The 26,598-nt window shown below is 35.1% G+C and overlaps 1 protein-coding gene and 2 long non-coding RNA genes across 3 annotated transcripts; 1 reads left to right on the forward strand and 2 right to left on the reverse strand.

Moving 5' to 3' along the window:
* Positions 1–1,316: 1,316 nt before the first annotated feature.
* On the reverse strand, positions 1,317–8,115 carry LOC139983777 (tyrosine-protein kinase CSK-like). The gene is made up of 7 exons (XM_071997554.1): positions 8,013–8,115; positions 7,502–7,614; positions 6,938–7,057; positions 5,993–6,092; positions 5,126–5,222; positions 4,522–4,603; positions 1,317–4,330 (listed from the first exon to the last, which is right to left on the reverse strand). The coding sequence occupies exons 1-7, from the start codon at positions 8,113–8,115 to the stop codon at positions 4,160–4,162; spliced, it is 786 nt and encodes a 261-aa protein (XP_071853655.1). The 3' UTR covers positions 1,317–4,159.
* Positions 8,116–9,238: 1,123 nt separating this feature from the next.
* Positions 9,239–10,028, reverse strand: LOC139982690 (uncharacterized). Its single transcript, XR_011798243.1, has 3 exons — positions 9,718–10,028; positions 9,410–9,440; positions 9,239–9,291 (listed from the first exon to the last, which is right to left on the reverse strand). It is a non-coding gene; the product is annotated as an uncharacterized lncRNA (long non-coding RNA).
* A 9,374-nt stretch (positions 10,029–19,402) lies between these two features.
* LOC139983428 (uncharacterized) lies at positions 19,403–24,044 on the forward strand. Its single transcript, XR_011798667.1, has 3 exons — positions 19,403–20,000; positions 21,696–21,916; positions 22,627–24,044. It is a non-coding gene; the product is annotated as an uncharacterized lncRNA (long non-coding RNA).
* Positions 24,045–26,598: the final 2,554 nt, after the last annotated feature.

Raw genomic sequence — 26,598 nt, forward strand, 5'->3', positions numbered from 1 at the left:
TTAATATCAATTGCCTTGCATAACTGTTTTGTTAATTTGAGACAGTTCCAAAACACTGGAAAGAGCCTGAATCCATGGTTTCTAAATACGAGAATCATGCTGTGTCCGACACTGTAGTTGAGTGTTTGTATATACTAATAACCTTTCACCTACAGTTCACCTACTCAGAGAAATAAGTTACACGATTTTTGCTCTTATGTTTCATGTTTTCGGTGATTGATTTTGATGACATCAAAGTCAATTCCATATTGTGTACACAATAAATGCTATATGAGTGCTCTTGCAATTTCATGAACGTTCTTATTTCTCACACCAAGATTAAAATTGATCAAGTTCAGAAATTCTCCTCTGTAATTTTGTTCAAATAACGTGAAGTTTTAATTACGAGTAATTGGTTGAATGAACTAGTTGAATAACTGGTGTCCGTTATGTTAATGAATTTGAAAATTCGAAACCTTTACTATTCCATATTATTATTGAAAGTCATACTTGGATAGCAAAAGCCAAAGCTAAGAACTGAATCTTCTTGGGATTTTCCTTATTTAATAGCATCAAAATGTTTCTCAGATTATCCTCAAACTAAATAAAACGTGATGCCAATCCCACATAATAGGTTTGACATTATTCTTTTGTTTTAGTCATGTTGTTGATAATTGGCTTCATGAGAACGTAATCTACCCTATTACTAAGCAGTTTCTAAGAATAACAAACTGTTGACTTCCAATCTGTGAACATTTTCTTCCCTCTGTTATTTCTGCTTTTATGTCCCCATGGTGGTGACAAACTTAGTTTGCTGTAACACATTTTGCACGAATTATTTAACAAAACAAGGAATTATATGTGTCAGATAGAACGTACTTGAAAATTCTTTTATGTTTCTGATTTTTCTTTAAAACTATTTGTCTTCATGTTTTACAAGCCTATAAACTCACAAAAGTACGTAATAATGCAGAAATCTGTACATTTGTAAAACATCGTAGCTTAAATGTTTTCCTTAGTTACCTGCAACTTTCATCTTGTAGATACGCAATGATACATTTATCAAAGTCAAGTCTTACTTGTTTTCTTTCATTGATATTGGTTTTGTTTGTAAGAAAACAACCAAAAAAGGTCTTGTCGTTAACTGAATGTTGCTGTATAGGTAAGTTTTGCCACGGATACGGTGTTTTTGATTTGCAGAAAATACTGCTAATTTCAGTTACATTACATATTCAAGCACTACATCTTTAGGGGCTTTAAAATTAATATAATATTATTGCCTTTGTGATAACCTTGTGGCCCTTTTCTAATTTTGATTTCAAAGAGTGCGCGTCGTCTTTTTTTTTTTTTTTTTGAAGCAAAATGTGATTGTTGTAAAACTTAAGAAGAAAGAGGAAACTGAGATATATTCAACTTAAGATGTATGTGATCTACTGTTACTGTTCTCTGCTGTTTGGTTCTAGAATATCTGATTTTAGGTATGTTATAGTGTACACAGTGGAATTATATGCACACAACGTACACATTTAGTCTGCATGGCTTAACCTTAACTTGTAATAGAGTGTTCAGACAGGAGCGATACTAACACAGGTTGGTCATCAATCTCCATGAACCAAGTCATAAAATGTTCTCCTTGTTTACAAAGATTGAGTTAATTTTACACTTCTGTCAAATTACAGGTTATAGACAGTTCAGCATATATCAAGAGTGTACTTTTCAAGATTCTTCTCTGATGAAACTTATGAATAAAATATGGAGATTTAAGTGTGTCCAAAATCAGATTTTCTAGGTTTTTAGTGCAAATAGTAACACGTTATAATCAAAGTCATTGAATTATTAGAAATAAAACAATAATAAAAAATGGAAATCACTGATTTCCCATAATTGATATCAGCAAAGGAATCGATTTCCTTTTAATGATAATACTTGATATTTAAGGAGACTTTCTAATAAGTTTGCTGTGTTAGTTATTACATTAATGCGTACGTATACATGTGTATTATATACTTATAATGCTTAATAAATTTTCCGAATCAGAATGCATTCAACATGTTTCTTTTATCATTGTAACCGATTTCATATTGTAACCGAACTTGCGAAGTTGTGTAACTTTTAATAGCTATTCGTTACCCTGTATTAACTATTTTAAGCTTGAAGTAATGTTGTAATTCTTTGCTTGGAGATCTCGGTTATCCTCCTTAGTTGTTTTCTATGACGTACGCAATCGTGCACCTGGCCTTTGTTCGAATAGTTGGGCTCCCGGTCTCCAGAAATGTGGTGACCGCAACTCAGTGGCGGTGTTCTTTGAAATAGTACATTCTCGGGCGCGCAAACTTAAGGTATTGTTCAGGAGTAGTACAAAAGGAGTTGAATATAACGTGCAACGTGGCGCTCTTCGTCAAAATATCATTCAAGACGTCCACGTCCACGTACGGTACGTTATCTTATTATTTTTATCAACCAAGTTGGTATGTTTGTAATACCACAGCATCGTGTCTAGCTGTTCGTATATATTGTAAGTGCCCAGAATATCATTTAATACATTTGTGAGTCGTATGAATTGTTAGCAAGCTGAGCTATTGTACTGAGGGAGATTACGTTCAGTTATTTAGGAGTAACTTTATTGGTCGATTGTTATCATTTACGTTATTTAGTAGCGCTCTGAACTGCGTTAAACTGTATGTACGTTCGTAAAGATCAGTGCTGTGCTGTGAATGGAAATATTTCAGTTTGTCCTTAGAAGCAACATTAGTGCAGTAGTCCTAGTTTAGCTAACAGAAAGGAAGCTACGTTAAATGATCCACATCACGCTCATTCTTCGTTTCTTTATGTAACTACATCGTTTAACGGCATTGTAGACACCTTTAAGTTAACTCTGTAGCCTTGAATCTGATTTTATAGTTGGTTGCTGCGTTTGGCGCTGCGTTGAGCACCGCGTTGTACGTTGCTTCATACGCTGCACGTGGGACCGTGTTGTACGCTGCGCTAAGACGGCGCTTGAGGAATTGCGTTAACAGTAACGTTCTGCGTAATATTTTATGACCCTTATATGATAAAGGAGGTTGAAATAAACGGTACCAATGTGCCACGGGCACTTGAATATCTTCTCCATTGCTATCTTTCTTGTCGAAACTCTCTTTGCCAACCCTACTTGAAATATTGCCCTACCAGACAGGGAAGTGATGTGACCATATTATTACAAAAATGCTTTATATGCCAACATGTAAGTAGGCACATCCCCTATAAGCACTTCTTTGGCACTTGCCCGATTGTTCATTCCCTGACACTCATTATTTAGTTATATGATTTATTTTTACAAGTCCTCGTGGTGTTATAAAATAAACAAGGTGGTAATCTTTGGACTTTGGTTCCTTTTAATTGACATTATCTTCCCTTTAATGTAATGTGATGTTTAAGAAATGCACATAGAATGTTCCACCACATTCACCCGATACTCATAGCTAATACAGTAACTAATGTACATGTTCCACAACAGTGCATGAGTAACTACTGCGCTGTGTTCGCGGTACAGTTGGCACAGTAATTACTGGAAAGCTGTTACACATTGATGTTACTTTAGCGATCCTTAGGCGTGGTTTCAGTCTGCTTGTTTAGCGTAGCCTGGGCATTCTTTTTAACGACAATTTTTAGAAACGAGAAGTTTATTTATTTTTCGTAACTTTGACCTTCAACTGCCTCGTTAGTATTTTAAACTGCGTTGGGCTTATAGAAAATTGCTTGAAGGAAATTGCTTTGGGCTTATAAGTCTCTAGCCCTTGCAACAACAGCCAAATGTTTCCACGGGGGTCTACCACACGGGAAATGACTTTGTTAGGAGAGTTGTTCCACTCTGACATCATCAATACAGAATTTCAAGTGTATTACGTAATCAATGGCGGCTAACCATGTATTATGGTGAGGCTTTAGGAGCAATTTTTAAAGCGAGCGGTTTCAGTCAATCAGAAAAGCGGTTAGCTTAAAAATCGTATATTAGAGAGTTTTGAGGTTACTGAATAATAAAAATTGTCTTTGATCCCTGCCTTTGTTATTCCTTTAATCTGCCTCTAATTAACTTAACGTAGACAACGGTTAATTGTTAATACCCTCGCCAAAGTCATTTAAGCTACACAAAAGACAATGCCCGGTAGTAACCAATATTTTTTAGAATGATATTATCGTATCAAGTGCTGTGCCTCTTCTCCACAATACTCAAAGTCCTTGCTACTCCACGTGTAGACTCATATGTGACCTCAGTATCTCTCTCTTGAGTATTCCCCTTCATCGGTACGTAAAGATCAAGTAGAGTGCTGTTTTGCATAGGAAATGTCTCTGGCATCTGTGAACCGGACACCTATGGATGGAATATAAGAGTTAAAAGTGAACTTCAAGACTGGTTTCTATACGCCAGGTTAAGACTGTCTTCATATACTTCCAACCTTCTATAACACCAACCCCCCCCCCCCCCCCTAACATAATACTTCATATCATATACGTCGTATGCTCAATGAGAAGAAACTAGTTAAAGCATCAGTTCCGTTTTACCTGTGTTAAGGAGGATTTTAAGGTGTGAATTGTTGGTCGCAAAGAAGGATTTGTTTCCCAACATGAAAGCAAGACATCATTCCTGATGATAGAAGTTTATATAAAAATATTGAAGATTCATCTGATATCAACTGTCTTTTACTATAAATACACGTTAAACAGGTTATTGACTTCATAGTCTATTGTCGCTAGCTTTTACGGGAAACCTTTTCTAATAAATTATTTTTTGATAGATTTCAAAGCTGAGACATATGTCAGGTTTCAGATTTTCAGCTACATATCAGAGGAAAACAAATATGCGGGCAGAAATTTCCCTTAAAAGAATAAAATACAAAATGGTCGCTGCGTACTGGAGACGGAAAGGTTTTTCATTTAAACAAATGTAGTCTGCTTCGCAATACACTGTGGACTGTAACAGAGATCGAAAAGCGTTAACATTAGGCGATGTAATCGCATGCCACCGGATACGGAAAATGATCCCATTCGGCTGTAGTGTGTCATATGATGTTAAGTCTCAACACCGTTGATTGATTGCTTCCAATGGAATTGCGTCGAGAAAAGTATCCGTACATTTACTTTCACTGGAATCATTTCAGTCACTCACCTCATGTGACAGTACTTTTGCGGCCATTCATTAGAAACCATATCTGTTTCTGTGACGTCATTAGTAGTATTATAATCAGAAGGAAAGGGGGATTTACCTGTGTGAAATAATCCACAAAGAATTTTTAAATGAATTTACGAGGTTGATACAGTACTACTATATATCTTACTCTGTTACGCAATATCAAAAACATATAAACTGAAGCAGTTATTATATTGTTATAGTAATATTTTTTTTTTATTCTTATACAGTAAAACTGTTCGCTCGATCCTTTATCCATGTCCGTTACTGCTGGGTTAACACTGGCATTTACCAACCGACCGGATATAGATACTACCTTCAAAGTTTTACGATATATGCCACAAAATATCTGGCACGACGTTCATACCGGTCGGGATAAAGAAATGCCTTCATGGATGAGGTTTTCAATTGGATAATCGACTTTCGTCGTTTTTTTTTTATTTAATGAAATATTACTGGGATCTACGCACTGATCTTGCCCTGTTGTCCTTACGTTGGTTAGGTATGAACATCTTTCAGAATTTTCTCCTTCAGTTGACAATAATAAATAACATTTAATTGAGGTATTTATTTACTTTTGAACGCCTACAAAACAAAGTACTCTATATTTCATGCCCATGCTAAAAATAATCAATTATGACCTTGTTTTAACTTTCAATCGTTCAAACAGCAAAGCGCCACTGTTTTTTTTTTCAATTAAGAGCAGGAACTTTAGAAGTATCTAGCGAGAACGAAAGACTGCCATCATCTTGATATATTCTAATTCTCAGTTAATCTATCATATTTCTCATTTTTATAGTCAATCTGCATTATTATGCTCCAGTTATAAGGAAGATTGTATCTCACCATCTGATAGAATTTCCCAAACTACAACAGCTACAGCCCAGATGTCACTAGCCCATGAATATTCATTACGATGTAACGTCTCTGGTGGTAGCGACTTGAGCTAAGACAATGTTTGGATACAAAGAAATAAATAATAAAGAAATATATGGAAAAGAAAATAAGTGATTGGAATATATTTACTGAGGTCATGAACTACTTCAAATTCCAACAAATTAAGAGGATTTTTGGAACATGAATTTATTAGCGGAGTGTATAGCCTAGTGGTTAACACCGGCGTCTCCCAGTCATGAGATCCCCGCTTCGATTCCCCGCCGACAGCAGTGTGTGTCGTCTGGCAAGGGTGTTGTTCAATAACAACTTCCCGACATGGACGTTAAATGGATGTGTGCCGAGAGATTGGCTTCGGTCAGCTTGCGAGTCTAAAAGCCTCCATGGCTTCTTTCGCGAGTTCCTGCTTGCGGGAAGATCATATATACATACATACATACATTAGTAACTAAGTACGTAGTTTGTAAACATTGTTCATGCTTAACTAAATCATAAATACATATATTCACATGTGAGTAACATGACTGTGCTTTAAAACCAAACTGGTGTTATAGAAATACTTTAAACGTCTCTCTCTATTTGTCTGCGCTTATTGGTGCAAACCTATCACATGATCTTTTATGGGATATTTATGTTTCCAGCAGGACAGGTAAATGTTGCTACAAAAGTAGTAGTGTCTACCACAAAACCCTAGCTTTTCGGTAAAAAAAAAAACGCTGTTTATTCTCATTCATCACGTAAGTAGAGTTTGAAAAAATGTATAACACTGCGCCGAATAGACTACACACTCAGTTCCCGCGCCTTAACCGCTTAGGGTCGTAGATATACGCGCGCTACATAAAGAAATTACAAGAAGAAGTAATATGACATAAGTCCACGGGTATATTAACGAAATACCTTTGATTTCTTCACATTGAGTCTTTTGGTAGCATCTTCTGTCAAACAGAAATCATAAAACTTGCTCACACCGTCTTTTGTTATAAGGATTTTTGATGCTGACAGTCCAGGGTGAAGAAACTTAATTTAGAAAAAAGAAAAGGAAAAAACGTCTAGGAAATTATATAACATTTACCTATCAATCAGAAGAGAGCGCATATACACATTCTTTCTTTTCCCTGTCACAATATTCGACTAAATATACACACACAAGACAATTGTTTGTAACCAAATTAGCCAATCTTAACTTGCTGATGATAAGAACAGTTGTTACATTTCAGTTTAAGGTCAGACTACAAGATGAAATAATTGACATGCTTATAAGTAGACAAATGTTTACAGACAAATGGTATTATAGTCTCTTAAAATCTCATAGCATTGCATTGCTGTGATTACAAACAATGGTATAATATATTAAAAGTATTACGGAGTCTGGGGATCTTTGTTTTATCAATTTCCTAGACTTACCACGTAAGAATGAATGAGTTCCATTCCCTCTAAAATATACATGATAAATCGTTTTACCTCAAATTCAGTAAAGGAATACTTGTCTTCGTTGTTTTCTGCATGATGTGGGCTACTTAATCGGGCACCCAATGTCTCACAGACGAAATGTTCTTGTACCAGATACAAATGTGCTATTAAGAAGATTCAAGCGAAACACGTACATAAACAATTATCAGTCATTCCAGGCTTCGTAAAGCTAAATTTACTTAAAAGTATTCAAAATGGGGTTCCAGTGTATAAGGAAGATTGCATCGTATTACTAATGAATGATAAGTTGATATTTCCTACATAGCTTGGTGACGGTTCTTTTTTTCTGACTTCTTTTTTTTTCTGTATACAACACATTGTGTACATCACCTTCAATATATGCTAGGAGAATGATTGGTTTCTTGCAATAACAAAGTTGGTGCAACTATAGCTTTCATGAAATCATTTGGTTATTCCAAGAAACGTACACATGCAATTACTAATTTACGAATATATAGTAAGGTCACTTGAACCTGGATACTGTGAAGCAGTAGCAACTTACCAGCATCAATACATATGCCCTCTGCAGCTGGAATATTTCTGCTATTAGGTAATTCAAGAACTCGTTTTACAAAGTCATCCCAGTAAACATCCTCCCTTTGCATTGCATTTTCTAGCAAAAATGATTGACATCATTCATAAGTGAGAATAATATGTAGTATAAACTGATTACATTTTTAACCAATAGTAAGTATTTGCAAACAACTCTCAGAATTACACGAGTTTTGCTTTCGCTGATGTAAGTAATGTTGTATATTAATGTACCATAAGCTCCATAAAACTTGTAGATTATATAGATGTCAGATAAGTAATAATTTCTTTTAAGTATGAAACAACAAGTTGGTATGGTGACTATTTCTTATAAACACTGTCTATGTGACTATGTAAAATGTCTAGCCGATGAATCGTTCGGGAAAAGCATATATTTATATATTTTATTCTACTCGTCAACTCTCATTTGCTTTTAAATCATTACAGAGCAGCTGCATATTAAATTATGTAATAAAATAGCTACGGAACTCAAGATGTTCTCCTGACTGATATTAGCACATTATACTCAAATATGACCAACATTTGAAATATAACCGCATTCCGATAATCAGCGTAGATGAATACATGCAATAAAATTAGCCTGTAATTTTTTCTTGTGGGTTGCGATATGAACGGTCGCTTCTTGCTCATGTAACGAAGCTAGGTAGTAATCTTTCTGTCGACATTAACATAACGCTCGTTGGAAAGAATTGGGAAGAAGAAGTAGAAGGGAAACAAATGCTGCACAAATTGACGCCAAATTGATAGTGTATATAGCTTCGCTGAGGGTTTAGTTAGAAATAGTCAAACCTTCCTTTTACATTAATGCGGTATTTTGCTCCTTTTCAAGAATATCCTTAGGATACATAACATTCACACCTCCAGTTCCGAACATGATCGGATCTTTGTTGTATCTGGCGGTTATAACTTTAGTGTAGTGCATACATCGGAGTACAAGATAGACGATGGTACAGAAATAAGAATGAAAAACATGTCACTGAAGGTGCATTTGATTGTACATTTAATTTAAAGAAGATTGAACGTGTCCATTAAAAATCAAGACCTATAAAACTGCTCTCCTCCTTATCTCCTTGCCACCTAGGACCGAGGTAGACGGTAAGAAAGGTTAGGACTGATTTCATTTGTTCAAATATAACAATGCAAATATTGAGAAGTAATATAGATGAAAACACTCACCGTTTTCATTTTCAATATCAGTTGTAGGTTCCGGAACTGCTGGTAGCTTTAGACTAAAAAACAAAGAGCACAAAATTAACAATTATTTTTTGTTGTTATGCTATCTATCATTAGTTATGTATCTTGTTGTTGAATAGTTTAGGTATGTATTTTGTTGTTGAATAGTATTACCTCGGTGGTTTGGGATATTTATCTTTAGGACCTAAAATGAAAGCAAGAAAATATGGTAATATTAACATGCTTGTGTTCTTGACTCTTTTCTTAAATTGCGGAAAATGAAAGAAAGAGAAATAAAACTAGACGATTGTTAGAGGAAGTTGTTACACGCCAGTGATGGATAAAATATGACGTTTGTCACAGATTCATACGTCTTTGCCGTCCTTCCACGACGATCTCAACGCATAGTGCACTTGGTAAACGACATATGTAAATCTTTTACTACCTTTACTTCCAAACAACTTCCCAAAACCATTACTTACCAAGTTCTTCATTTATTCGTGCATTATCCATGGTTGTTCTATGAAAGATTCGATATTAAACATAAATGAACATAACATATTAATCTCCAGTTTGAAATAATATAATTAGTTCTTTACTTGAAACACGATTCAGCTTTCCTGAGCAAGAAGTGAAACAATCTGGAATGACACATTATATATGTTTTAAGTACAGATTAAAAAAACAAAACAAACAAACATAATATTCATGTTGAAGGAATCATATTTGATATCCTAAATCTAAAGTAAAAGTGATGTTCTTGTCCTAAAATATTGTTTTATTAACGAAATTTAAAAATGCAGATACTCACGAAACCCTACCGCTCATTTCACATTCTTCTTCATATTGTAAAACAAGAACAAGAATAACAATTAAAATGTAAAATATTTATGATTGTTTTCATGATTCATATGGTACATATTTTCACAAATATCATATAGTGATGGATAAAATATGACGTTTGTCACAGATTCATACTGGTCTATATAGGATCTTGGTTATTAAGTGTTCAATCAAAACTAAAATCAGCTTATAATCCTCAACAACAATATATAATTCGCAATCGTCTCAATGTTCAGTTCTTTAAAACATGTATTAAGTAATCATGAGTAATATTTAGACGCAACTACAGGTAAGGCGAGGTAGGATGTTGTGTATCCTCCAACTTTTCAAAACAAATTCAACAATGCTTCTTCATGCACATTTTATTGGAGTGTCTTCGCCGTCTTTACACACCAATCTCAACGCATAGTGCACTTGGTAAACTACAGATGTGAATCTTTAACTAGCATTGCTTTCAAACAACTTCCCAAAACCATTACTTACCAAGTTCTTCATTTATTCGTGCATTATTCATTGATGTCCTATGAAAGATTTAATAATAAACATGATGAACATGAAATATTACTATCCAGTTTGAAATAAAAGATATTTAGTTCTTTACTTGTAAGAGGATACAGCTTTCGAGAGCAACAGGAGAGACAATTTGGAATTACATATTGTATAAGTTTCCAGTACAGATTAAAAAAACAAAAAAAACAAACATAAGATCCATGTTATAGGAATAATATTTGTTATCCTAAATCTAACGGAAAAGTGATGTTCTTGGCCTGAAATATTGTTTTATTTAACATATTAAAAAAAAAAACAGATACTCACGAAACCCTACCGCTCATTTCACATTCTTCTTCAAATTATAAAACAAAGAAAGAACAGCAATTAACATTTGAAACAATTAAAATTGTTTTCATGATTTATATGATATTTTAATTATTTATTTCCGTTGCACAAGCATTGTTTAACTTACACTTTGTCGTCCGGGCTGGATTTAATGATCTTCCTACATATTGTAAAATTGTCAAAATTTACTACATATTTCTGGGTGTTTGCCTCTCAACAAGGCATCACTGATCATTAAATTAAGCAATACGATGTCTCAGTTAAAAACTTAACACAAACTGTATTGTCAGTTACCGGTACTTAATACGATCGTGAAAGAGTTAACTTGCATAAGTGAGGCAATACTGATTAATTTCAATAACCCTCTGTGACCAAATATACGGATAAGTAAGTCTCAAAGTGAAATAAAGTGATGTATATTAGTGTAACCTGCTTGACGCACTCTTACATTAAATCCTCTGTTGGTTCTGAATATAAAAAAACATGATACATTTTGTGAGGTTTAGTCTGAATGGCATGCACCAAAACTTTGATGGCTTGTTTTATTATTATTTGTTTTACATGCCGAAAAGGGAACACGTAAGGGGACCAATTGAGCTGAATGGGTAGGTGTCTGGGGCCTCGGCCCCTTGTGGCCTCGATATGTGGTTGATTAAAAATATATTATATATTAATTATATTACTGATTTAAGGTGATCACCGTTACGTTATAATTTGGACCGGGTTTGTGTCAATTTTTTATCAAAAGGATTAATATTTAAAATTGTGTTTCTTCAGATGTGCATATTCTTTCTACACAAACGTTAAATTTGTAATTTGTTATCATCACATATGCACTTAACGGCTTCCGTACATTTTGTTAGAAAGCGAAAGTTGAGGGAATATATGAATTGAATCGATATTTGTCCGTTTGAAATTCAAAGCTACGCTTTCAGATAATTCTTAGCAAGAATTATTCCGTCAACCACAATGCCGAATATCTGATTTTACCATAGTATGTTTATTTCTCTACAGTGTTTTAATCGAAGAATCAACGCGTTTGAATATCTAAAAAAACATTAAGGTATCCTGAGTTCGTTGTACATCGTATTAAATATATTGATTTAAGTATGTAGCTTGTCATTACAATTCGCTGTCTTGTTGCCATAATGTACTGCATCCACTACAGTTTGGGTAATTACCTTATCGTGTCGGAAAGATCGGAACCCGTTTTATTAGAAAATTGTTGCGGTTCGAGGCAAACAAAAATCGGAAGTTTGAGAGCAAAGTTATGTTTTAATTTGATTCCAAGCATGAAAATTCCTATCAAAGGCACTGTTTCACTTGATTCTAGCAATTCACTACGTGATGATGACGTGTCTTTGATACATGAAGGAATTTATCATTGTATATGCGATAATCATAATGTGAAAAACTATTCATTGGAGATTAAAGGTTGGTGAAATTGTTCAGTATTCTTGCTAGGACATTTTTAATGTATATAATGCAATTCAGCTTTTAGTAGTAACTGGTCAATTACATCATAAATGACTGACTACAACATAACATGACCCAGTTGTCTTTTCACAACAGCAGTGTAACCCCCCCGCCCTTTCCAATGACACCAATTTATACGAGTAATCCTTTTATTATTTTACTTAATATGTTCGAATCAATTTGGCTATGAGGAGATCATTAACGGGAAACTGTTCATGCAATGTCACTTTACGTTCTAATGTTTCCAAACCATAAAAAGAAAAGCAAAAGTAAAAAATTACAGGGAACAACGATTTAAGACAAATTAACTTTTTAGACACAGTATTTTATGTTATTACCTGTCACCATGTTACCTGTTTGTAGAAGAGAAGTTTTTTTTTTATAGTTTTAGACGATGATATTACTAGGAGTTAGTGTCATCTTTAGAACACAAGGGTTGGCAGTCCGCGCATTGCCAACACGTTCACAATATTTACAGATCTAAGAAACAACAAATAGAGATTACAGTTGTATACTCTGTGTTGTCACAGGGCAAAGCTACGTACTTCAAAATAACTAAAAATTTACTAAATCGATTAAGGGAAATTATGTTGCGCAAAGCACAATTAATTTTGTCAAAATCAACATGAGTAAATGTGTATTTCACCAATATCACCAATCCTCCATCACTCCATACACGTCACATAATATTACATTGTAAAGAAACAATCATAGTGATTAACCTATATCAAAGTGCAACTTACTAATCGGTGTCGAAGAGTTTAGAAAGTAACTTTACTAGACATTTCTAAACCAAAGGAAGACGATAAGTTGAGATTATCAACCGTATAGTTCGATCTCATTCAACAATCGTCAGGATCTGAAAATAATTTTACCTCCATTTTGAACTTTTACCATTAACAAATTCTTGGATAGAATTGTATTAGTATTGGCGGTTATATTAAGATTTTCTGGCTTAAACCGATCGAAAAGAAATACACTTATAGTACGGATCGTCCTTTCTTATAGTGGTCGTTAACTCCATACAAACAAGAACGTATTTGGGGACTGCATGTGTGAACGGCAAATTCAAAACAATATATATCATTTTCAACATATCTTAGCTTAGTGTAGGTATACGAAAGTCTGGTTTTCATCGTAAGCCACGCCCACCGATTGACAGACAGTCAGAAATCAACAACCTATTCCTCCACTCCGCACATTCTCTCTCTCAAACTCACGTTTACGTTAAGAGATATATGTATGGCAGAGTGGTGATATGAACGCTCGTGGTGACTAAGAAGATATAAATTTATTGTATGCAAATGAAACGTGGAAAATAAATTGAATATGTCATCGGTTAAATGTCACTATACAAACAACTATATCAGTTATTTCAGATACGAGATATGTTGCAAAGTACTACATGCATGGATGGAGACATCCACATATTGTATGCAAATGAAGCGTGCAGTATAAACTTATCCTGTAACGGATTAATAGTCTAAGCAAACAACTAGTTAAGTCGTATCACGTACGAAGTACGTTGCAAAGTTCATCGTATATGAATTGTAGACAACACAAAGTCACAGGATCAACTGAGTTTACTTGTAACGTAAGGATACAATGCACTTGAGGGCAAAAATCAGTTTATGTGGTTAACAATATATATATATATATACATATATATATATATATATAAATATATATATATATATATATATATATATATATATATATATATATATAAACAAAAATCGTAATGAGTTGGAAAATCAAGAACAGTGAAAAAACTTTCAGCCTCCACCGGGATTCGAACCACGGGCCTTCCGCTCTGTACGCGGTCACCCTAACCACTAGGCTATGGACGCTGATTGTATGTCCAGAGTTTCGAAACCGGTAAGGAAGGTCGTAATTCTACTGTAGGCGTTTGTCACCTGTATCGAACAATACTAGTTCTGTTTTTGGTGACATATTTTGCCTTACTCTAAAGATCAAACATGATGCTAACCAACTCCAAATCATTTGTGATATATATATATATATATATATATATATATATATATATATATATATATATATATATATATATATATATATATATATCTCCTATGTCATTTATTAAAGGTAAACAGTTTTTTTTTTGTAATACGCCTTAAACAACAACAATGTCAAAGCGCGTTGAACAAGAAGATATAAACAAAGTAGGACAGAAGTTCTGTGAAAATAGAAAGTGAAAGTAATACCTGAAGCAGTTACAAAACGCAAAACAATATAGGAAACAAACGTAAGTATGGAATTGAAAACCTTTTAACTGCATAGCAGAGACATTAATTGCAATGAAAGTGGTTCTGTAATAAATGTTTCATAGCGAAAAAAAACTTCTAGTCTCAAGACAGAAACTCACTCCGACTGTGACCTACGCAACTGCGACGAAAAATCAGTCGGGTCGGTTCAGTTTGCTGAGAGTTTTGCTCCCGACCCGACCAAGATCCGACTGTCAGTCCAAATTGTAACTAAATTGGGCATATCATATATGTTTGATATTCGTCGGGGCGTCGAGGGCTGTCATATTGCAGTTGAGTAGGTTCGTGGCAGTTTGCGGCTATCAAAGACCCGACTCCGATTCTAATGGATATCCAATGAGGAAGAGAAATTAGTTCAGAAAGTAATCCATTCAATAATTATATTAAAGGTTGAGGTAAAGCTATTTCATTGAACATTCCAAAAAGCAAAAGTTCTTCATATTAAGCAAAGAAACCAAGAAACAATTTTTTTTTAAATTTTTTTTATTTCATGTTAATGAGCCAGCATTAATAATATTATATTCGAAATTTTAAGCTGGAGAATAAGAAAAAGATTTGCAGTTCATTTGTTAACTTACCCTTAAATAGTGTATTTTTAATCCACAAAAATCACATTCAATCAGTACTGATCTCTTCAATAATTCCATATTGTGAAGTCAAATATCGATAGTTTTGAATACTTCAGAGATAGTAAAGTAACATACTCTAAACAAGCGCTAAAAGTTTAGATTAAATTGCATGTAGGAAGGTCAATTTGCCTCTCACAGTTCAAAGCCATACATTTGATGATGTATATATCTGTAAAGATGAAATCCAAAAAAAATTGCCACCTATGTCTGGGGTAAGTGTAGTAATTTAGAATTAATTGAGGCCTTAGTATTAATTGGTAATGTTTGTAACTTTGAGGTTCGACAGCCAGAAATAGTCTCCATTTTTTCCACTATCATCAATCCCATATACAAGGCTGACAATTCTTAAGGAAGGAAGATTGGAAGGAACAGGTTATATTGATATTTCTGATCCATAACCCGGATCCTGCTCCCTCTTAACTGTGACGTACAATAGAACGATGTATCAATTGCCTTCAAAAAATAGGAATGTAAATCAAATGAAACTTGAAAGTGAAAAGTGAACAAGTTATGCTGATGTATCATGTGTGAGGGGAAGGGGAGTGTAAGGTAACAAAGGTGAGTAGTTTACTACTGCTAAACTAACATTATCTGGCACTATCTATCTGCAGAGCTTTACTAACCTCATAGATTATAGGTGACTTGTTATATAAAACTGATGCAGATGAAAATATTGACAATAATTTGTTCTAAGAGGAGACTAATTTACTTCATCATGTTTTTCGATAAATAAATGAGCATCATCGTGTCGTACAACGTTATTGAAGTCAGATATTAAAACATATTTGCATACACATTATTTAAGCTGAACACGATGTGTAACACAGATATAACACAATGACGTTAACAGTTTAAAATATTGTGTTTCTCAAATTTGGAACGCAATTCACGAAGGCGAACTAGCACCACAATCTATATAAGCAGAATTGATCATGCAGTGGCGGTTATGACAGTCTGTTGCTAATTGTAAGCTATTATATTGAAGCATATTTAATGAAAGATGACTTAATATTGATAACAGAGCTATGGAAAACTTTTGTTTTGATATTAAAACATCATGCGGGGCTTTTAGGGTGAATAACAGTCAGATAAGTGTCGGTAGCATGACGCCATCTCCATGCATCATACATTAACAACAAACAGAAAGTTCATTACGAGCCAATTAAGTCGGACCGATTAAACCACTTAGTATTATATTAAAGAACATTTAGCAAGGCCGTATGCCTCTTTTCCGTCATGCCAGACAAATCGGCAACCCCAGTCCTAAATCAGCCAGTTCCATGCCATACCTTTAATTTATGTTACGATTGTATTGAAAGCCCTACCCCTCCCCAAATAAAAATCTTGACCATGTGAAGTAATTGTGAAGTTAAGTGAGAGAGGCCTTAGTATCCATTGGTAATGCATGTGAATTTGAGGTTAATACGGCCAGTCTTAAATTTTCCCGCTATTGTCCATCCCTATATTGTAATATTGATGCCAGCCTGACAATACTTATACGGGGTGTGATAAAATGGGGATTTTGAGGAACCGCTTAGAGTAATATTTCTGATCCATAAACCGGGACAATTGAAATGGCCTGCTCAGGCGTTCCTGTGAATTACAATAGAATGATGTATCAATAGCTTAAAAAAATTATGAATGAAAATAAAATCAACCTTAAATGAACTTTTAGAAACCCACGTTATTTTGATGTATCATGTGTGAGGGGAAGGGGAGTTTGAGGGAAACTAATTATGAGTAGTTTACTACTGCGAAACTCTCATTATCTGGCATTATCTATCTGAAGAGTTTTAGTAACATACATATAGGCATATTGTCATACGAAACTGATGCAGATGAAAATATTGACAATAGTTTATTCAAAGAGGAAATTTAATTATATGTATTGTGATTCTTCGTGTCTTACAACGTTGTGGAGGTGAGCTATAATAACATTTTTGCGCACAGATTCTTTTAGTTGAACACGATCTGTAATACATAATTAACAAAATGCTGTTTATAGTTTAAAACATATTTCGCTTTTTCAAATTTGAACGCAATTGATGAAGGCGAACTAGCACCACATTCTATAAAGACAATGACGCAGTGGTGGTAGTGGCAGCTGATCATAATTGTTAACTAATATATTGAAAGCATATATAATGCAAACTGACTTTCCTTTTAAATAATGATTACATAGCTATGATAAACTTTTACTTTTATATATAAACATCATCATCCGTACAAGGTGAATAACATATATTTCAGCGCCAGAGGCATGACGCTATCCCCATGCACCCTAAACTAACATCTAACAGAAAGTTCATCACAAGTCAATTAATTCTGTCCAAATGACGATCATTTGGAGCAAAATTTTAATATATATAAGATAATGAAAAGTTCAGGTCTTATCAGTTTACCTAAGTATATTTACTTAATTGTTGAATACTCGGTCCTTGTGTTTCAAGTACAGGTCATGTGCAATTGTGAACGTCGCTGACGGTGGTTTGCAAGGATATTGCGTAGACTAGTGTACTAGTCACCATCTCTTTGATTTTTACATGAAACCACGTAGATTTTACACGATCCTACGTATGCGGACAGAACGGTTTAGGCGATCATTTTTACCTAGAAGTATTAAGACTTTGAATTGTATGATACATAGATAACTTGTTTAACCTATTTTTGAGACACTGTAGTTCATTTTATTATATTGTCATTTTATGATGAATATAATTTTACTTTACTTTACTTTTAGAGAACTTGGTAGCAAATGAGAGTGTTTGATTTAATCCAAAAAAGAGACGAGTTAAGAATGAACTTCGCGCCTTTCTTCTGTAAGATTCACATCTAATCATATAGTAAGAGTTAACTATTTGAATAGATATTCCAATGAACAATTGAAAATCACCTGGTAAATTATAAACAACGGGAAAGAGCAAAGCAATGTATGGCTAGAACGGTTAGCATCGAATCGATTTCTCTGCCCTTGTCCATTATTCGACAAGTTATTATAGGAGCAGACAGCACTGGAGACACACTTACATAATGCCCATGTAGCATTTGTGTGTAAAGATACATATCTAGCTTTTGAGAATGCTAACAGAACATTCCGGTTTACATGATTTATATAATCGAACTTAACTTAACTTACTGGTAATAAGAGCAATTGCCTTCGTATGTACTAACATTAATGATAAACAATGTTAAGGTAGACACAGGTGTATAGAAGAATGGAATAATACTCCTTGAAGTTACAATTTTAACGTACTGAATACTTGTCATGGCACACAATAATGCATAAATTTAAAAGTATCTCACAGAATGAGGTTCTTTTTGGATAACAATTTCCAAGACTTACAAGGTAAGAGTAAATCAGTTCCATTCCCTCTCATATATCCAACATGAATAATTTCAACGCAACCTCTGTGTAGAAATAATAATATTAGTTGGTTTCTCTAAGCTGGAAGTTATTTAATCTGGCATCCAATGTTTTGCAGACAACATTTTCTTGCACTCAATAGAAATGAACTGTTACGAAGATTGAAGTGTAAGACACACATACATATTTGATATATTTCCATACTTGTTGTAGCTAAGTTGACTTAAACGTATCCAAAACGTTTCAGATTGGAGTTTCCAGGGGATGAAGACGATTAAACCGCATTGCATATGAATCATAAAGTTTGAGAACAACCCACTTGTTGATAGTTCCTGATATTACACAGTATCTAAGATAATACCTTACATGAGGGAGTTTGATTATTCGCGAACAAATGTGCAAGTAGATATAACTACATACATATAATATATATATATATATATATATATATATATATATATATATATATATATATATATATATATATTTATATATATATATGTATACATATGTATATGTATATATGTATATATATGTATATGTGTTTATATATATGTTTATATATATATATATATATATATATATATATATATATATATATATATATGTATATATATATATATGTATATATATATATATATATATATATGTATATATATATATATATATATATATATATATATATATATATATATATATATATATATATATATATATATATATATATATATATATATATATATATATATATATATATATATATATAGCACTGGATTGGTATTTACGTTTACTTCTCCAAGTTGGTGCTTAGGTTTACCTGAGGTGAAATGATTGGATCAACTTGAAATTTTACATCAGTATACCTTATGGTACTAGGACTGCATATCAGTCGTTATAAGTTGCTACCTACTTTTTGGGTCGTTTGGCAAGGAAAAATCCAATTGGTCAAACCCTTACGGTAAACCTAAGTCTTGCTCTCAAAGTATATCCCCCAGTTGGTATATAAGTTGACCTGACGTACAGGCATCCGTAGTTTTCTTGACAGCGGCAGTAGCCTGTATTCAGTGTATACGCTCTACACTGTGTACACTGTATACGCCAGGGCTAACGCTAAAGCATACCCGTCGGCTGCATTGCATGCAACCCAATAACAGTTTCGGCTAATATAAGATGATGTGTAGTATCTGTTTCCTCTCGATGCAAGGGGACTGGGCTTGAGATCGGGTCAGTCGTTCGCCGGGTAGTTTGGTTTTCGTGCCCAGGTTCTTTCCTTGTTGACTTTTTCTTAAAAAAGTACCGTTAAAACGAAAACGTCTCACCAACAACTTCAGGTAAGGTCCATGAGATTAGTCAATAAAGTTTGGTGATATTAATAACGTTGATATTGTAACGTTGTTGCATACAGCTTCACGTTATTTGTTCATACCCATATTTCAATACTATAGTCTAGACTAGCTTCTAGCCTAAAACTTGTAAGGCCTAGCCTACGTTCGGCTGTAGCCTAGGGCCATAGTCCAAGTCCTAACACTACCTTAGCATTGGGTCAAGGGTAAACTGGTCTGTAGTTTGAGCTACAAATAAATACCAACTGCCAGAGAAATTAGATTTCAAGTAGGTCAGCTTAACTTCTTAGCCTACTGTGCATGTATGTATCATATATGGCCTTAGATTTTGCTGGACAATTATGCTACTGTACATTGCCCTAATCATGACCAGATACTGTAGCATGGTGGGCTTATAATTGACGCACTTAAGGATTTGATCAATGATATCTATCAAGGAAAAATCCAAATTACTCAACTGTATGTGTTTTTCATATGTGTAGTTCCTCAGAAATGTTCTGATCTCAAAATATTTAAGGTTCTGTGCTTATGCACCGTACAATTGAGCAGAATTTGACCACAAAATGTCTGCCGTGTCAAGTTCTTTCATACCCCTAAATTGACACATTCGTCGATAAGCTAACTGTAGTGTAGGCCTTAGTATACATCCATTGACTTTAGATGCTGTTTGCTATGCTCTGAGCCTCTAAGCTCTGACAGGTCATGTCCCAGAGAGTAGTGTTCTCATATTGAGGTAATGTTGGGTATTTTAAGGGTGTAAGATTTCCAAATGGCCAAAAAATGTGCAAAACTGGGGGGAGGGTGTTAAAAGCTTAAAAAATACCACAATTTGGTCAGCAAATACCTCAAATGGATTCAAACTCATGAAATATGTAATTCTGTTTGGCTGCAGAAAAGTTTAGGTGGCCTGCTGTATCGTTGCTAGTAATAATTTAAGGTGCGTCAATTACGGGGGTGCGTCAATTATGAAGCCTTTACTATACTGTACAGTAGCTATGCCTAGATTATTATAGACTGAAGTCACCATGCAAATGTAACTTACAAGTAGCCTGTATTGAATAAGAGATGCTATAACTGCTATAACTTTTCAAAAAGTTCTTGGAAGTCTTTACTCTCCAAAATATTCTCAGACATTCTAAACACCACTGTACTGTAAGATGTCTGAATATCCCAGTGAGGGTATCAATAAAAACAGTTAAAGGGTATAATACTAGAAAATCCAGCATTAAATTTGGGCCAATGCAGAATACCTTTAATCTAAGTCTCTCAAGTGATGCATTGTGTTTCAAGTGTCTTATTTATAACTAGCCAAAATTTGTACAAAATAACAATGCCATGCATCCAAAAGGTTATTGAGTCAGTACATTTCCATAATGTAACTATCACAAAAGCTGAGTGCACCTAATTAAAAGTTAACATCCTCCAAAAATATATATAACACAAAAATTTGATAAAGCCTTCTATCCCCTCCCTTGCATATACTGTAAGTCATTTTGTTAAGTCTATTTAGATCCATAAGTAATACCATGTTGACTAAATGTGCAATATTCAGTGTTAAAGATCTGAGCTCTGTATTGGCCCAAAATATATTGGAGAGAAGTGTACAATAAAAATTGAAATAATGCACATCTACACTCTGACCATTTGATATTTATTTGATTGGCACTGTTAATGTTTTCTCAGACAAATTTGATGATCAACATTCTCAATCTCAAGATGAATGACAACAGCACACTATCCAAGGGAATAACACTGTACGATGTAGCTGCCATGCAGTGAAAAAGTCAATGTTGGAACGGTTGCAATCATAGCTAGAGCACAGATGCCGTCTGGGACAGACTGATGTGGTGACCTACTGCATCATTGACAGCAAAATGGAAGATATTCTCTGAATTAACCAAAAAGTAAGTTAATATTCTGTAGGTTTGACATCGCATAAACTTGATACCATAGGACTCTATTATCTCAAATACGAGTAACATCTGAGGTAATTTATTCCAAAGTTATGGAATGAAGAAAGAAACAATCAGAAGGGATGGAAACTTTTGTATGATCTGGTTAATGTGGTGGTATCTTTTCCTCTATGTCCATAGTATTTAACTACACTAGAGCTATATCCACTCTCTGGTTTTTAATCTTAAAGGTCAATGCAAGACAACACCAAATTGTCAGGCTAGGTCCACATAAAATGTACATGCATATTTAAATTTTGAAATCTTTACAATTGGTAAAGCTTGAATGACTTGCAACTTTTAAAAGCACTTGCTATGGTAGGGAGCTGTTTCAGCTCCAATTGAATGCATGGCTGCATAAATAAAATGTGTAATGTTGTATACAAGGCAAGATGAATCAAGAATTAATGGGCCCAAAATGGGATGGATAAACGAATTGAAATTTACAGTGAAAATAGTATATATGAAAGGTTGTGAGATGATTAAAATATTGGCTGAATTACAGGAGATTTAGTTTTGTAAAGCAGTTCATTGTTTTCTTCATTTGTAGAGTGTGAGGTCTATTCGGTAATCGCAAAACATTCCAAGCTATATTGCGCGTGCTATATTTGGGACCAAATCAGCATATCTTTAAGAGAAAGCTTTTCTTTTTGTACCAACAGATGGATAGATCTACAGGCTAATACAGCAAAGGATATGCTCTAATTAGAAATGCCAGGCAAGATTATCACACAGTTTACAGTGGGGTGAATACAATCATCAACCAAGCTTTTCATCATGCTGTACACAGTGGTATACAGTAGCTCCTTGTTGGGCTTATCAATTAAAAGCTTGCACAGAAGCCGATGCCAAGCAAAGCAAAAGTATGTCCTGTAAATTGCGAAGTAGATTCACACATCTCATGTATATCCTCTGGGACACAGCACATCTTTCAATGGAGTTAGGAAGTTGCTGGGAATAGTTGTTGGATTGGCACAGTAATGTAGTAGCAGTAACAGAAAACTAACTAGTTCCAGGATATGTTACACTGTTACACCATATAAAAGATAGAGGAAATTAATATTATAAGCTTCAAGCAGACAGAACCAAGAGAATGCAGACCAGTCTTCATGGGAAGTCTTCTACATATTTAACTGTATAAATGGACTCATTCTTTTGCAATGTACTTCTTGAAATATTTTAGTTTGGTGACATTGTGGCACTACATGTTTTTGTAAGTATTAGGGAACATTTGCAGCTGCTTGTCAAGAACATGGAACTTGTTATACAACTGAAGTGGTCCTGATGCTTAAGTGTTGAGGTTACTGGATATTTTGCTGCCTTACCTTGCTTTAACTGTTCTTAAATGCATTTCTCATGTTTTAAGATGTTTTAATTTTGTATTCCAAGCAAGATCAGCAAGCCATAGTACAGTAATTTTCAACAACCACCACACAGATACTTGTGCAGGACTAAGGGTATTTGTTAAGCAGATTACTATTATAAAAATCTTTCAAACTTTTATCCCTCAAAATCTCCAAGGGTACACTGCATTGTTCCTGAACCTCAGTTTCACAATTCTACAAGTTGGGTTCAGGGGTTATGCTATGGGAAAAGTTTACAATGTTAGGCCTGACTTAATTACTGAAAGCTTGTGGTCTTTTATTACACCAAGAACCAGTTTATTCTTTAAACAAAATTAAATTATTTCCCCTCAAAATTGAGGGGAGTGAATACAGCAAAGGCACATGCAACTAGCACCAATGTCATGGAAACCTAGTGCAGCCCAATGAAACATACTGTAAAACCACAACATTTGTAACTATAGGTATGAAATTGTGCAATCCAGGGGTATTGTGTATAATTTTGTCCCTCCAAGCATGGAAACTCCATGATATTGTGGTAATTTGCATTGGTTACGGTATTGGATACATGTGCCTATACTGGTAAGTCTAGATAAATACTTGAGGTATAAGTTAGTTCCCAAAATGTTTCTCAAGTATGAGAGAGGTCAGTAAATTGAGGTAATGTAATAGTGCAAGTATCCTGGTTTATGTGAAATAAATCTTGTGGAAAATATAAACTGGGATTGAAAATACAATCAACTGCTTGAATATGATTGTACAATTTTTATTGTGTCTCGTCTTTTAATATCATGCTAATCTCCACTACTGTATGTGTTTGGTAATAAGCCAGATTTCTGGGTAGAAGTTTAAAAAAGCAAATCGTCAACAATTTTTGATGAATTTTAAGCAATCACATTCACTGCCTCTATCTCTGTTTATGTTTTGAGTCAGCAACACAGTATACTGTACAGTAGTGTACAGACAGGGACACTTTCTGTTGTATTCCTGATCAATTGAAAATTGTTTGTTGTTTGTAGCAGTATTCCTCTGAGGAGTGAAAAAAAATAAACATACAGTGAACAGTTGCAACTGCGCATGCATTTATACATTACTTAAATAATGTTCTGATGAAATTCATGTAATATTCACTGTCGATTTTAGTTCAAAACTGCCAGTATACCATTAGTTCCTGAGCCATATTTTTTTTGCTTTAAAAATCTGGCTTTGAGTGTATAGTATTTTGTCAAAAACATAAAAGTGGAGGGGCTGCTTATCTTCATTCCCTGAACAGGCTTACCCAATTTGTTAACTATAATGGTAACATATCAAAATGTCTGGGGACTTGCCACAGTGCTGACAATTTTCAAATATTTCCATGGTTCCACCAGGGATGTTAGAGATGGACAAACAACATTTGAGCTTTCTTTAACGTTTGTTTTGTGCCGACATTAATACTGTTTTTGGTCCAATACTAATACCTAAATAGGGTGACAGGACAAAATCCCCCAGACAAAGTCCCCCTAGGACAAAATCCCCCAGAGCCAAAATCCCCCTAGACAAAATCCCCCTAGGACAAAATCCACCCAAGCCAAAATCTCCCCAAGCTATAAATAATCCCATCAATTCTTTACAAAAATGCGTCATCCCGGTCGCCGGTATCGTCATCCAGTACCGTCATCCGGTACCCTCACCAGTATTTCCATTGGTACTCTCAGTGGTTCCCGGACCAGTACTCCGACCATACCCCGACCGGTACCTTAATAGTGAGCCTGACAGTTACCCCCACCGGTGCTCCTCCCTGACCAGTACCCTGGACTGTACCCCGGCCGGTACCTCGACCGGTATCCCAACTGGTATCCTGAAAGGCACCCTGACACATACTCTGACACGTACCCTTACTAGTACTGGTACAATAAACAGTAATTTGACCAGTACCTTGACCGGTCCCTTAAATGTCACAACATGGAGCTATATCCCATGGCCACACTAACAGGTAGCCTTGCAATTACCCTCAATGAACTCCGGACCAGTCCCCTGACCAGTACCCTAACCAGTACACTGAGTGGAACCCTGACTGGTAGAGTGACCAGTATGATGACCGGTACCCTGACCAGTCACATGACCAGTACCTTGACCGGTACCCTCACAGGTACCCTAACAGGAGCCCTCACAGTTACACTCGCCAGTACCCTCACTAGTACCCTGACCAATCCCCTGAACGATACCCTAACCATTGCAATGTCCCATGCCTTGACTGTCACACCTGGGCCATCGCTGGTTGTTGCAGGCAGGCTTTGTATGGGTCAGTGGGATATTGTCTGGGGGATTTTGTCCGGGGGATTTTGTCCTAGAACCCCTAAATATCACTCAAAACGGATAATGGTACCAGACGGTACCTGTACGTTGTCTGCTAGATTCATACGATGTCAAAAGGCTAGAACATGCACTATAATACTGTTATCAGTCGCCAGTAGGTATATACCACACTCATCTCATATCAGTATTTGTTTCTAATGTCATAACAGGCAGTGGCGGAGCGTCCATACAGTCAGGCGGGGGGGGGGCGGACTCAAATGGGAAGCTGGCGCCCTTTTCAGCTATTCAACACTTTTTACTTATTCGCGATGATTTACTTTTTTATTGCGCTCTCATCTACCTTTTGACATTTGTCACATTTTGTTGGCGATGACACCTATACCTAAAGGGTCATTTCCGGCGATATAGGGAGTATCTTTACTCAAAAGATTTCTGTACGCTCTGCGCCAACCTGTGGTGGCGCTCCGCTTAGATAAAGTCGAAAGCGCCCGTACAGACCTTTCGCCCCTCTGACCAATATCCCTAGCTCCGCCACTGGCTCCCAATCTTCTTCCCCGTCAATCCGTCTAGTACCCCCCCCCCCCATTTCCCAACCGAACCTCGTATGTTAAAGGAATATCTAATGATTAGAGACACTTATTCTAATGTTAAATCAGCAAAGAGCAAGCAATAATGGTTTTATCACTAAGATTTTTTTTAATTTCTCAGTTACACCGTCATTTAACTTCCCACTCAATCTTACACTCCCTGATACTCTTCCATCCCAATGTAGGAAACTTCATCGTTACACGCAGCACGCAACGATCCTTGTTCTACTTAATTGATCCTTATTGAGTCTTTCAACTTAAAAGCATATTTTTTTCCAAATAGATTAGTGAAAGTTACACAGTTTAATAAATTAGAAGCATCTCCTTGTTAAAGAATTGTATTATCGGCGTATAGTCTTGCGATAAGCGTAACTTAGGTTTGAAAGAAATCAATGGGAGCAGGCAG

Source organism: Apostichopus japonicus, chromosome 16 (genome assembly GCF_037975245.1).
Source record: "Apostichopus japonicus isolate 1M-3 chromosome 16, ASM3797524v1, whole genome shotgun sequence".
Taxonomy (NCBI): Eukaryota; Metazoa; Echinodermata; class Holothuroidea; order Aspidochirotida; family Stichopodidae; genus Apostichopus; species Apostichopus japonicus.

Coding starts and splice junctions, on each gene's coding strand:
- LOC139983777 (XM_071997554.1), bottom strand. CDS start 8,115: ATGCAAAGGGAGGATGTTTACTGGGATGACTTTGTAAAACGAGTTCTT. Junction 7,058..7,501: donor ATTCCTTTACTGAATTTGAG/GTAAAACGATTT, acceptor TTCTAAATTAAG/TTTCTTCACCCTGGACTGTC. Junction 4,604..5,125: donor CAAAAGTACTGTCACATGAG/GTGAGTGACTGA, acceptor TTCTATCATCAG/GAATGATGTCTTGCTTTCAT.